The sequence below is a fragment of the Marmota monax genome, unplaced genomic scaffold, assembly GCF_021218885.2.
Source record: "Marmota monax isolate L192 unplaced genomic scaffold, Marmota_monax_Labrador192_F-V1.1 WCK01_AAM20220418_F8-fsc00029, whole genome shotgun sequence".
NCBI lineage: Eukaryota > Metazoa > Chordata > Mammalia > Rodentia > Sciuridae > Marmota > Marmota monax.
In genome coordinates, this window is record NW_026693024.1 from 8,419,811 (window position 1) to 8,432,811 (window position 13,001).

A 13,001-nucleotide genomic window follows, 5' to 3' on the forward strand; every position below is an offset into this window, starting at 1 on the left:
AACTCTTAACTCTAATCTGGGTTTTGCTCCTCATAGGCTGGGACCTTGGCCAGTAATGCAAACCCTTTCTCGGGGTCTCAGTTTTCTTTGTGTAGGATGAGACGGAGAGTTTGCATAGGATTTCTTTCCTGTAATCTGTGGATTTTACCAAATCTCTGACAAGAAAAGTTTTGGGGGACCCTAGATTAGTCAGTAGTCAGTTGAAACTGAGAACGGTTTTTATCTTCAGCTGCTTCTCTACTTAGATTCTCACTCTTTGTGTTTTATTAATACCAATTGGTTGGTTCTTATTTTGTCTCTTGCTTTCGTTGTTAAAATCACTGGAGTTAGGAATTTGGGCATTTTCTTTATGCTTTAATCTCCTTGTGCTGACATTTCTCTCTGCAGCAGGGAAGCAACGTATGTGCAATAAACACTTCAGATAAAGGCTGTGGGAACTTGTCATTACCTATGAATGTCTAGAATTTTGAAAGATGATCACTTAAGAAACTGGGTTCCATGTTGAAAGATGATCACTTAAGAAACTGGGTTCCATTTCACTTGCCTTAATTAGACGTCAGATTATTTATGGCTTAGCTTCCATTCCGATTTTATGTGGTTCAGTATATCAATTGCTAATTTCATTTTTTTCCTAAACAATGGATTTATTTATTTATTATTATTTTTTAAAAACAGACCCAAACAAAACAAATACAGTCTCTCTGTAAGAGATGGGGCATTAATTCCAGAACTTACCTTGGATAGAAAAATTCATGGGTGTTCAAATCCTTACATAAAGTGGCAAAGTGTCTTCATGTAGCCCCTGCGTGTCCACCCTATACCTTCTCCTTACTTTAAGTCATCCAGTTTACATATAATACCTAATGCAATATAAGTGCCCTGTAAGTAGTTATTACACTGTATTTTAAAGCGGTAATGACAAAAAATAAATGTCTCTACATGTTCAATGTACACACATTTTTTTTCTCCCCAATATGTGCTTGGTTGAATCGGCACATGCAGAACCCCGGGGTGCGAGTGGGGGATTACAGAATGAGTGCTAACAGTGCCTTCACTGATACTTGGGGACATCAAGAGAGATGATCACCTAACCTTTAGGAATATGACTAAAAATAATAAGAGAAATTATCTCTGGTGTGACTTCTGCAAAGCAGGTTTATTGCTTTATAGTAGCTGCATATCCAGATATCCTATGCACCTTGTGTAGGAAAATAACAATTAATAGGATAGTTTCTTGGTTTCAGGTTGATCCCAAATCATTGCTTAGAAATGTGTTCTTTCATGCCTGATTAGATTGGAATTTTGGCATAATGGAAAGGGCTGAAATTAGAAACAGAATTCTGGTATTTTAAATATTGTGTAACTCAGGGAAGTGGCCAACCTTTTTAGGACTCACTGTTTTCTTTTGCTAAAGTGTGGATTTGATTTATTATGGTACTTCTTCTGGGGAAATGCTTCTGTGGCAGAGCGGCAGAGGCCAGGGTCTGGATGTAGTGGGCGGGGAGACATATCCCACCACCATGATCTGTTTCTGTTGCTGGCTGTCTTCTGGGGGTTTCATTTGTGGAAACAGGTCTGAGGCTTTAAAAGTTTTGAAAACATGTGGCGTAGGGACTAGGGGCTACCTCAGTGGCAGAGAGCATGAGTCCATCCCAAGAACCAAGAGAGAAAAAGAAAAAAACCCAAGCCCAAATAACTGGTATAAAAGCTCTTAAAAGCGGTTTTCATTTCTGAAATTCCATACATAGAGTATAAATTTTGAATTCCTTCAGTAAAGGCTGAAAAGCTAATTATGATCCTTTACGTAACTATTAGCACATGCTGTATCTGTGCGGTATTTACTGATATCTGGGTTTACCAGCAGTAATCTGCATCTTGACATGATATTTATAGAAGTTTGGGTAACTGTCCCAATTCCAGTGGGTTAGTTAGACTGACAGATCCTCACAATCATGATGAGCTCAGGAAATTGCTTTGAGAGTATATTAAAGAAGGTCAATTATTTGGCTCTTGAATTATACTTATGATCTATGTGGCTTGCCCACTAAAATATTATTTAGCTTGGTGGGTTAGACATCACTCAGCCAAGGGTGTGGGTGGCCCTTTGTGGTCCATAGCTATGCTGCTGTCTCGGCACCCTTGACCATCTCACCGACTTGGATTCTTAATTAAAAAGGGATTAAGACTAGAAAGTATGGATGTATCCAATATCCTTGATACCCAACGATAGGCTTTCCAAAAAATACAGTACTCTAAAAACATAAAGGTCAGCACAATGTGTTACATATTACCTATGCAAAAATCAAAACAAGTGTCAACATTTACAGAAAAATCTTACCACTGCAGTGACAGAAAATGTATTTGAGATATTCTTCTCAGTTACTTAATTTCTAAAAAGTAAACCACCTTCCCCTGGCAAAACCAAAAACCCACAACAAACAAATATTTTCCTGTCACTAAGGATGCTTAAACAAAAGAAAAGATAGACAGTTTTTGGACTCATGTGTATACCCTTCAAACATTTTCCTATTTCTGAAATTCCCTTGATATATATATTTTTAAAACTGCTTTCTTCAATAAAAAAAACTTTGAATAGTTTCAACAACTTTAGGAGAGATCAATTTTATTTTTGTAATTTGGTGGGTGGAAAATTATTTTCTAATTTGCTCACACAAGTGAAAGAGTAGCAAAGGGTAGACATACTCAAACAAATATGTATGCATAGTCTCTTTCCCTCCCTCCCTCCCTCCCTCCTTCCTTCTTTATTTCTTTCTACCACTGAGCTACACCCTTAGCTGCTAAATATTTTATTTAAAAAATGCCTGCCATTTTAATAGGCATTTTATTTACCCACATTATATTTCATTTCTAGTTTCTGTCTGTGGTTCTGATTTACTAAAACACTACTCCTCTGGCAGGCAGACTGCCTATTTTAACTCACAAGCTGTAAATTGTTCTCTGACAAAGGGATATCATTTACCAGCAAAGAGATAAGGAGTTCCCATGGGATTTTTGAGCAAGTAAATGATTCTTCTTACTTTCATTGAAATCAAGGTGTTCTGTTCAATTTTTTTTTTTAAAAAAAATCTGCTTAGGATATGGCAGATGGCTCTTTCTAAACTGCAAGGTCATTTCTAAGGTCAGCCAGAGAGAAGGTTGCCTGTCAGTGATCCCTCTCTATCAGTAAAGGGGAAGTATGTATAAGTGGCAGGGAAAAAATAGCTGACCTTATTCAGGTCAGCTGGTGAAGACTTTGCCAGACTTTGGATTCTGAACTTTTAAAAATCTGGTTGCAAGAAATAAACTGCTTTTAGATTCTTTTATTGTGTTCCCATGACTGTGTAAATATACCTTTATTATAGCATGTCTAATGCAATTGCTTTCCTAATGCAGATTTTGACACCCTATGGGGAGGAGCTCAGCCTTATTGACCTTTCCATGTCCAACATTGAGTCTTTTGTGTGGCACATAATAAATATTAATATGGATTTTTAAATGAATTAATATTAAGCATCTCCAAGCAGGAGGTTTATTGGTTTATAAATGGGATACAGATGGAGACATTAACATTTAAATTTTCACATTTAGCCAAGAACTTTTGAGTTAATGGTTGGAACCTTAAGCTTTTTGTAATATTTCACAGTTTTCAAGAATGATCACATATTTGATCTCATCTGATCCTCACTGTTGATCTGGAAGTTTGGAAAAATGAGTACTATTATTTCCATTTTGCACATGAAGAAGCTGAGCTTTTCCCCAAGTAAATTGTAGCACAAAGATCAGAAATATGGCCCGTTTCAGTGATGCACACCTGTAATCCCCGCATCTCAGGAGGCTGAGGCAGGAGGATCCGGAGTTCAAAGTCAGCCTCAGCAAAAGTAAGCTCTAAGCAGCTCAATGAGACCCTGTCTCTAAATAAAATATAAAATAGGGCTGGGGATGTGGCTCAGTGGTCCAGTGCCCTGGAGTTCAATCCCCAGTATTCCCCCCACCAAAAAAAAAAAGATCAGAAATATGGTCTCTTGGTGTTCAACTTTCGTCATGAGATGAGCTAACCTAGACAACTAATACTGTGTGCACATCTGGATTTCATCTTCCTAGCATGTCAGTCTAGTTACTCCATCCTTTCATTCGCCTGTGTTACCCTTAGAGAGAGAGAATTAAAATTCACGGTTTTCTCAGACTTGGCATGCTTGGTTAGTTGGAAGCCCTTTGAGTACAAGGAGGGCAGGACACAAAAGGGCATATTAGGAAGGAGTGGTAGACAGAGGTAATTGGTGAACTGTGCTTTTCACCCCTAACCATTTCTAAGCAGACTAAACAGCTCTGAGTCTGGGTGGTGCCTGGGACCATGCAGAGCCTGGTTCCTGAATATCCAACATGAGCTCTCAGAGGTGCCGCTTGGCTGAGGAGGTGATTCACAACCATGGATCTTGTTTTAAAGGAGAATGCTGCCCTGCAATTGCATGTCCTTTTTATTGCAAATTGTTGGAAAAGGGGAATCCCTGAAATGTTTAAAGTTTTACTATGACATATTTTAAGGGTAGAGCCTGTACCTTACTCATTTGTGTCTTTTGCAGAGTCTGATACTGACCTTTGCATGTAACAGGTTATTATTATTTGCTGAACAAATGAGGAGCATAGAAGGAAATCATCGTACATCAAAATCTGTGTATTATTCACTAACACCAGAAATATCCTTTCTCCTCTCCAACCAATAGACATTATGGGCTGGTTATGCTAAGGCTGACTTATAGCATTCATTCTGTTTCAGGAGAAACTCTGTCCATTAGTGTTACCATAATCATTTGAACACTTGATTGAATTCACCTTTATTAAAAGTGACAGGAAATTGAGAAGCTGTTAACAGTGCTGAACTTTTATCTCATTGTAAGGGGAGTGCTATCCAGTGCTACATCCCTAGTTCCTTTTTTTTTTTTTAATTTTTTTTTATTGGTTGTTCAAAACATTATCAAGCTCTTGACATATCATATTTCATACATTAGATTCAAGTTGGTTATGAACTCCCAATTTTACCCCAAATACAGATTGCAGAATCACATCGGTTACACATCCACATTTTTACATAATGCCCTATTAGTAACTGTTGTATTCTGCTACCTTTCCTATCCTCTACAATCCCCCCTCCCTCCCCTCCCATCTTCTCTCTCTACCCCATCCACTGTAATTCATATCTCTCCTTGTTTATTTTCCCATTCCCCTCACAACCTCTTATATGTAATTTTGTATAACAATGAGGGTCTCCCTCCATTACCATGCAATTTCCCTTTTCTCTCCCTTTCCATCCCACCTCATGTATCTGTTTAATGTTAATCTTTTCTTCCTGCTCTTCCTCCCTGCTCTGTTCTTAGTTGCTCTCATTATATCAAAGAAGACATTTGGTATTTGTTTTTTAGGGATTGGCTAGCTTCACTTTAAAAATTTATTTTGAGACAGGATCTTGGTTAAGTTGGTGAGGCTGGACTGAAATTTATCATCCTCTTGCCTTAACCTCCCCAGTTGATGGGATTACAGGCCTGCACCACTGTGAAGGGCTCTTTGTATGTTTGATTCCTTGGATTCAAACTGATTAGCTCTGGTCAACTGTGAAGAAAAAGAGCAAGATGTTTGGTTGAAAGTTGTGCCTAAAAGGTTTAAGTGTCTAGAGGCACAAATACGGAAAAGTTAGAAAATTATCTTCCACTTCCTTTAGAATATGCAAATGTAGTTATGTATATATACATATACTTAAGTTTGTATGTAGTGTGTACGTATTTTTTGGTTTCTTTTTTCAGTTCATAAACATTTCAGAAATATATTGTTTAATAAGACAAATCAATGAGCACCGTTTGTGAAGATAAGAAATGTTTATTATAAGGATCTTTAAACGATGTTTATTAAAGAGTAGAACAGTTTTCCAAATTGCACAAACAGCTTTTTATTGATGGTGTGACTGGGTCTATATCTAAACGGGGTTGGTGGAGACCACGGTGTAGTTAACACTCAGCTACCAACTGGGAGTGGCCCTGGAACAAGTCGTTGGAATGTTCTGGCTCAGAGTTACTCATCTGTACCAAGTGGATTGGTATCTGTCCAGGGTTCTCCGTCGCCCTCAGGCTCAAGTCCTAGGAGGGCCTCTGCCACTCACATGTTCTCAAAGCTTTGAGCTTCAAAGGAACGGGGGAGGGGAGATGGGGAGGTGCGCAGGGGAGCGTCTGATACAAGCATATCCGAGGTTCTTTTACAAAAATTGGAAACCGAGTATTGAGGTTGAAGCGTTCACAACTTCTTGTTGAAAGTGATCATTTAAAAGGGGGAATAAAGAAATGGCAACTTACATTTTCATATTAGCCAACGAAAAATAGTTGTAGTATTTTCCTCTTCATGCCAAATAAATTATTATTTTTTGGTGAAGACTTTTCCATAAAGTGGTATTAGTTTTTAAAAGTAGTTTTTACATGTTGGAAATCAGAGGCAATTTCCTGGATTACCGGAGTCAAAGAAAACTTTAAAAAAATCCCATCACCTATGCATTCTCTTTTGAATTGTGTTTCTATTGGAAGCTTGTTTGGCATCATTCCAGGGATGAGCAAAAGTAAATGTTAACAACTAATTGTCCAATTGAGTGGCCCTTTCATTCCAGTTTATTTTCGAGTTGGAGACAGGAAATCCTCAAAAGCTAGGACCTGTTTTCTGGGCCAGTGTGACCAGAGCTCCGGCCACAACAGCCCTCTGAGCGCCCCTCCTTCCCGGGGTCGCCACGCCTGGGGCGGTCAGGTCGCCGGGATCCCGCTCCGCCTGGCGTTACTCAGGTCTTGGTGGCGCAGGGCGGAGCCGCGGGTCGGCCGCCGCAGGTGGGGAGGGGCGGCCCGAGCGCGTCCGTGACACCCGCGGGGGGGCGGGGGAGGCGCGGCGGCCACACCCCGCCCTGGGAAGAAACCGGCCAGGTGTGGCTTCGGCGCCGGGTGCCAGCGGGGAGGAGACTCGCTCCGCCGCCGACCAACACCAACACCCAGCCCCGACCCAGCTCCTCTGCGCCCTCGCCGCCCTCGGAGCCACAGCTCTTCCTCCCGCTCTCGCTTCGGGCCGGTCGCCGTCCCTGCTCTCGCTGCGGCCGGGACGGTCCTGGTGGACAGGGGCGTCCCCGCGACCCTCCTGCGCTCCCCCACCCGCTTCCCGGTTGTCCGCCTTCGCTCGGGCCCCGTCCACCTTCTCCGAGCGGGCCCGCCTCGCCTATGCCTCGGCGCTGAGCCACTCTCCTGAGTGACCGCCGACATGAGTTGCAACGGGGGCTCCCACCCGCGGATCAACACCCTGGGCCGCATGACCCGAGCCGAGTCCGGCCCGGACCTGCGCTACGAGATGACCTGCGGCGGCGGCGGCGGCGGGGGCGGCGGCGGCGGGGGCACCAGCAGGATGTACTACTCGCGGCGCTGTACCGTCAACGACCAGAACTCGGACGGCTACTGGTGGGTACCCGCCCCGAGCCAGAGCGTGGGGCTCGGGGTCCGGCTCCGGGGCGTCCACCTTTTAGCAAAATCCTAGGACTTTGGGAGGGGGAGGGACACGTTCTCAAGTGACCGATCAGGAAACCCAGGTTTGGAAGGAGAAAAATGTTTGCCCGAGGTCACAGAACACTTGCTGGCCGCGCTGGGAGCTGGACCCAAGCGTCCTGACACCCAGCGCTGCCTCTCTGATCCAGGTGTGTGTGAGTGTCCGGACAGGGGCGGCTCCCTTCCTACCTGATGGGACTTGGTCCCATCTTCCACTCCCCGCCAGCCCGGGCTGGAGGCCAGAGGGGGCGTCATCCCCCACCCCGCCCTCACAGGCGAGGCGAGCGGACCAGTAGGGGCGCAGTGTGCGGCCCTCTCTCTGCGGTCCCGGGGTTGCCACCTACGTAGCCCGGCCAGGCTGCAGTTGCCTTTGTTCCCGCCAGCTGGTGGGAGGTCAGGAGAGGCGGGGCTGCGACTACAACACCCAACTTTAATTATAATAAAAAGTAAAACTGTAGAGAAGTGGGGGCCTCCGGGCGCTATCTGGTGGCCGCGATCGTTCCATCACCATCTGTACTGGCTTACCCCAAATTCCTGGTCACCTCAGAACCACGATAGCGGGGGCCCCGGGGCTGCTCCGCCACCCGCTGGCGTCTGCGCAGGCTGAGCGTCTTGGTGGAGCGGGGTCGGGTCCCGAGGAGACCAGGCCTGGGACGCTCCTGTCCCGGTAAATGAAGCTTTTCTTCAGGGGCGACAGCTAGGCTGGCAACACTGCTGCGCTCCAGATAGAGCTTTACTGGGACGCGCTTGATTCCTCTGGGTGGCCACGCTGTAGCACCTGTGGCTCCGCGTCTGGGCCCTTTGTTTCCCGCTGGGGGGGAAAAAAGTATTAGACGAACTTCCCCAGTGCCTTGGTCGCAAAGCACGGGCTCAGGTTTTGCCCTTTGATCTGCACCGTGTGGTCTGGGAGCTGGGGGCGGCCCTGGCGGGGGTGGTGCTCCGGCTAAAGCGCTCTGGAGAGGCCCACTGGCAAGAAGGCTGTGCCTACTTGGCTTGATCGTCACGGAAGTAGACCTAGGAGGTCTTTGTTTTATGATAGGAAAGGTAATGAACAGGATTTTTTTTTTTTTTTTTTATTACCCAGTCCTGGGAGTTGGACTCTGATTGCCCACGTGAGCCCTGAGAGTTTTGCGACCCGCACCCTCCCCGCCCCCTGCCAGCCTTTCCCTCGTCCGGAAAGAGGCCCTAGTGCTTAGATCAGTGCCAGATTGTTTACCCCGCGTTGAGGCCTTAGGGAGAGGAGGGGCAACCTCTATTTTGCAAGCAGATTTGAAAGCAGGCACTATACAAGTTGCAACCCGTTTTCTGCTTGGATTTTTTTCTCCCGGAGCATTCTGATATATGTATATTGGGTTTTTTTTTTTCCTTTGTGTTTCCTTTTTATTGTCTAAGTTTTGGAGCTTTTTTTTTTTTCTGAATAAAATGTTTTTGGGGATTTCCATTAAAAATGTGCCAAGCGATAGGAGGGATAAAAGCTTGGGCTTTTAAGTTCGTTAAAAAAATTCGCCAGAAATTTTACTTTTCTGTTGCGGTCTTCCAGGATTTGGAAGGCACGGTCTTTTAAATGTGTGTATTACACACAGTTTAAATCCAAGTCAGAATATGAAAGGATTCCGATGAGCTCCTTTTAGATAGTTTATGAATTAAATGTTTATTTGGCCCCTATTAATATTCTTTTACTAACCTGGATTTCTTTTCTTTCCTTTCATTTCCTTCCTTCCTTTTGTGTGTGTGTGTGTGTGTGTGTGTGTGTGTGTGCGCGTGTGGTTCTGTGATCAAATCCATGGGCCCACACGCGCCCAGGAACGTGCTGTATCCTGAGTTGCACCCTCATCCCTCTTGTCTTTCAAATTGACAATGATCAGTACCCATTAATTGACTATTTTCCTCTCTTGACCTCTTATACACATTTTAGAGAAGTAAAATTTTAGTTAATTCATTCATTGGTTAATGAGCAACGTAACGATGATACATGTTTTATTAGGATTCCTCCCCGTTGTATTTGGGGAGGTTCAGTGTTTTTTCATTGGATAGTGTTTCTGAATTCTGTTTTTACAACTAAAAGCTTGTTTATAAACCTGTCAAGTGTTACATCCCGCTGGGAAGGAAAAACAGATCCAAGTGAAAAAATGACCTGACTGGAGGAAGGGTATTTTTTTTTCCCCTGCGGGTGAGTGTGAGTCACGGCGCAGCGGGGCGTCGGACCTGGGGCTTCAGCTGTCCGTCATTCTTTCTCCGGACCCAGGTAAAGGAGTTTCCCCCAAGCCCGTCGCGCTGCCTGGAGTGGTGCAGCTGAAGACCAAATAGCTCGTAAATGCTGACTTCTGCATTTTCAAATAATGGCGACTGGCTGGGGAGAGTCAGGCTGAGCACCCGTACCTGTTTTTCTGGTGGCGATCCAGTTCTGTGTGGAGGAATCTGTTCGCCCATGGCTTGGGCTTTGAAGCAGGAGGCCCTGTCCGCCCTAGAGGGCTGCTGCTCTCTGCTCTGTGAATGACGATGAAGAATTTAATAAGCAGTTTTCTGACCAAAGATCCCACCCACCCCACACACACATAAGGTGTTTTCTTTTTTTTTTTTTTTTCATTCTTTTAGCACAAAACCTATGAGAACTACTGATTGCATTCAAAATCATTTATTTCAAAACTGCTGGTTTATTGATTGAATTAGATTGGTGATTTTTCTTTTTCTTCCTTCCTCCCTCCCTCCCTCCCTTCCTTCCTTCCTTCCTTTCTTTCACTGGGGTTTGAACTCAGGGCCTCCCATATATGCTTGGCAAGCACTCTATTGCTGAGCTCCACCCCCAGATTTTTAAAATTTTATTTTGAGAAAGAACTTCTTCTTAAATTGCTCAGGCTGGGCTTGAACTTGTGATTCTCCAGCATTGGAGAATTCAGGCATGCCTGTCTCCCCATGCTGGGTTTAGATCCATGGTTTTCCAAATAAGTGTGTTTAGCCCTTTCTTATATAAACTGATTTGAGTATGTGGAGAGCCCCAATCCTATTTTTCTCTTCAAAACCATTTTAAAACATCTCCCCTTTGTCTGTTCTTTCTACTGCTTACACTTGTCCATTTTAATGACAGTATTATATCTCTTTTACATTGTAATTCTCTCCTTCCCCCATCATGCACCTGTCCTGTGTTATTTTAGATTGGAGTGGAATCTTCAAATATATTATTTAACTTCTTGTTTTCTATTTATTATTTCATTAAGGTTTAGTAAATGTTATATATTTGACAATATAATAAGCAGAGCTTTGAAAATGTAAACTTCGGATTTTTCCTGTATAAAATATTATATTAATACTGTTTTCAATTACAGCAGAATTTCTCTGATCTTTTTCTTGTAGTTAAAACAAAGCACTAATCTGTAGTGAAATTTATCACCACAGTAAGCCAATCTCAGAGTTAGATCTTTTATCAAAGTATGGATTTTGTAGGAGGATTAAAAGCAGAACATAGTTATTAAGCTTCAGAAGTATGTGGTTATGTTAATGCTTACTTTTATCCAGATCTCATAATTTCAAAACGAAATAGGAGTTGGGGGTGTAGTTCAATGGTAAAACACTCACCTAGCATGGGACACCCTGGGTTCAATATCCAGCACCAAAACTTCTCACAAAAAAACAACAACAAAACCAAAACACATGTGATCACTATTTGATATGTTTTTTAAAGTTTACTTTTACATTACCTGTTATAAGAAGCCTTTTTCTTTGCGTGAGATAAACACCATTTGCACTGAATTGCAGAAAAGGAAGAACCACTAGTGGTTACCTAGTGGGCAGAAATCCCACTTTTCTGTGGTAGAGATAGAAGCTAAATACTTGCTTCAAGTCCTAGAGTTCTTTCCTGGCTGAGTGGACTGGGTTGATACAAGAACCTAGGGCTCCTCACCTTGGTCCTCCCCAGCCTTTGCAGCTCAACTTTTAGACTGGACAGGTCAGTAATTAAATGACTGCATCTCACATTCATTTAAGCATTGAATATATTTTACATTTATTTAAGTATATACTGAACATCTGCTGCACACATGTGTTAGGTGTCAAAGACTTGAACTTTGAAAGAAGTGTACTCCGAGACGTATTATAAGTACTATAATACAGAAGGATGGGGCTGGGCGTGTAGCTCAGTGATAAAGTACTTGCTTAGCATGTGGGAGGCCCTGGGTTCCATCCCCAGCACTGCAAAATAAAATTAAAATAAAACCCAACAAAGGCAAAGGGCTGGAGGGATGTAAATGACTTCAGAATCTTCACAAGAAGACAGGATAACAGAGATAAAGTCTGTGAGGGGGCACATTATAAAGGAAATGGTATTGAATTGGTCTTTTGGTAAAGATGGGCAGAGAAGGGCACGGGAAAAGTCTGAGAAGCTGATAAAATGATCTCCTTTTTGAGCATTCAGTTTAAAGTGAGGAAGCAGGAAAAAGACAGGAGGAAAGATCTCCTGAATGCCATGAGAGGGATTTGGCTAGGCAGAGGGCACCATGAGGGTTTTCACTGGGGCCAGTGGCAATCTCCATAGAGGGGGCAAGGAAATGTCCCCAGCAGTACTTTCAGACTGCTCTGCAGCAGCAGCGTGTAGGTGGCATGAAGTGGAGCGAGATGCCAGGAAGAGTCCCTGTGAGGAAGCCATTGCCCCAGTGAAGGAGGGAGGTAATGAAAGTCTGAGTGTGGGCTGTGGCTGTGGCGAGCAGGTGCTGGCCAGGTGGAGTGACAGCCAGTAGCTAAGAGCTGCAGGCAGGAGTCTGAGAAAACAGGCTCAGAGCCTGGGTGACTCATAGAAGGAGTATCCTTGGTCTTTATTTTGGGAAATGATGGTAAAGGAAGATTCAGGTTAACTTAATAGACGGCAGGTAACATTCACACGGTGGTTAAATGTGGGTAAGTTGTGTATTTTATAAAAATCAGATCAGCGATGTGCCAGGTGCATTATGTACACAACAATCTCAAGCCTCACAACAAACCTCAGTCTACAGATGGGAAACTGAGGCTAAAATAGTCAAAGATCACACTGTTAGTAAGTGATGAACTGGGTTTGAGTCCAGGATACCACAGGCCCCCAGAAACGATCCAGCCTTTGTTGTTAGAATCCATTTTTTCTACTTATAAACTCTTTTCTAGCTAATTGGAGTTTTTGCTTCTTTTTAATTCGTTGCAATCCTGTGAAATATTTATTTCATAACCATTTTTTCCTATTAATACTCTTGTAGAGTTCCATCTGCTTAGAAAAAAAACACTCAAGATGATTCTGCATTAAGCAGACTAATTGTTTATTCTGTATTAAGCCATCTAATTGTTATTTAATGGAACAAAAAAAAAAGCTTTCAACACTAGTTAACTTTTTTTTCTCTAAATATGGGCATGATTTCATTGTTCAGGAGACTGAATTGCCTTGGGAAGAAAAGAATCTGCTGATGTCTCTGATACCTCAATGCTGACTTC

The 13,001-nt window shown here is 43.2% G+C and overlaps 1 protein-coding gene across 2 annotated transcripts in view; it reads left to right on the plus strand.

Annotated features, from left to right (window-relative positions):
• Window positions 1–6,977: 6,977 nt before the first annotated feature.
• The window catches only part of Dsp (desmoplakin), a 47,798-nt gene continuing 41,774 nt past the window's right edge, over window positions 6,978–13,001 (plus strand). The window contains exon 1 of one of the 2 annotated variants that reach the window (XM_046453334.2): window positions 6,978–7,469. In XM_046453334.2, coding sequence (XP_046309290.1) covers window positions 7,276–7,469 — 194 coding nt within the window. In that variant the 5' untranslated portion in view covers window positions 6,978–7,275. The remainder of the gene's footprint in view (window positions 7,470–13,001) is intronic. The other variant, XM_046453335.2, reaches the window with a different exon arrangement.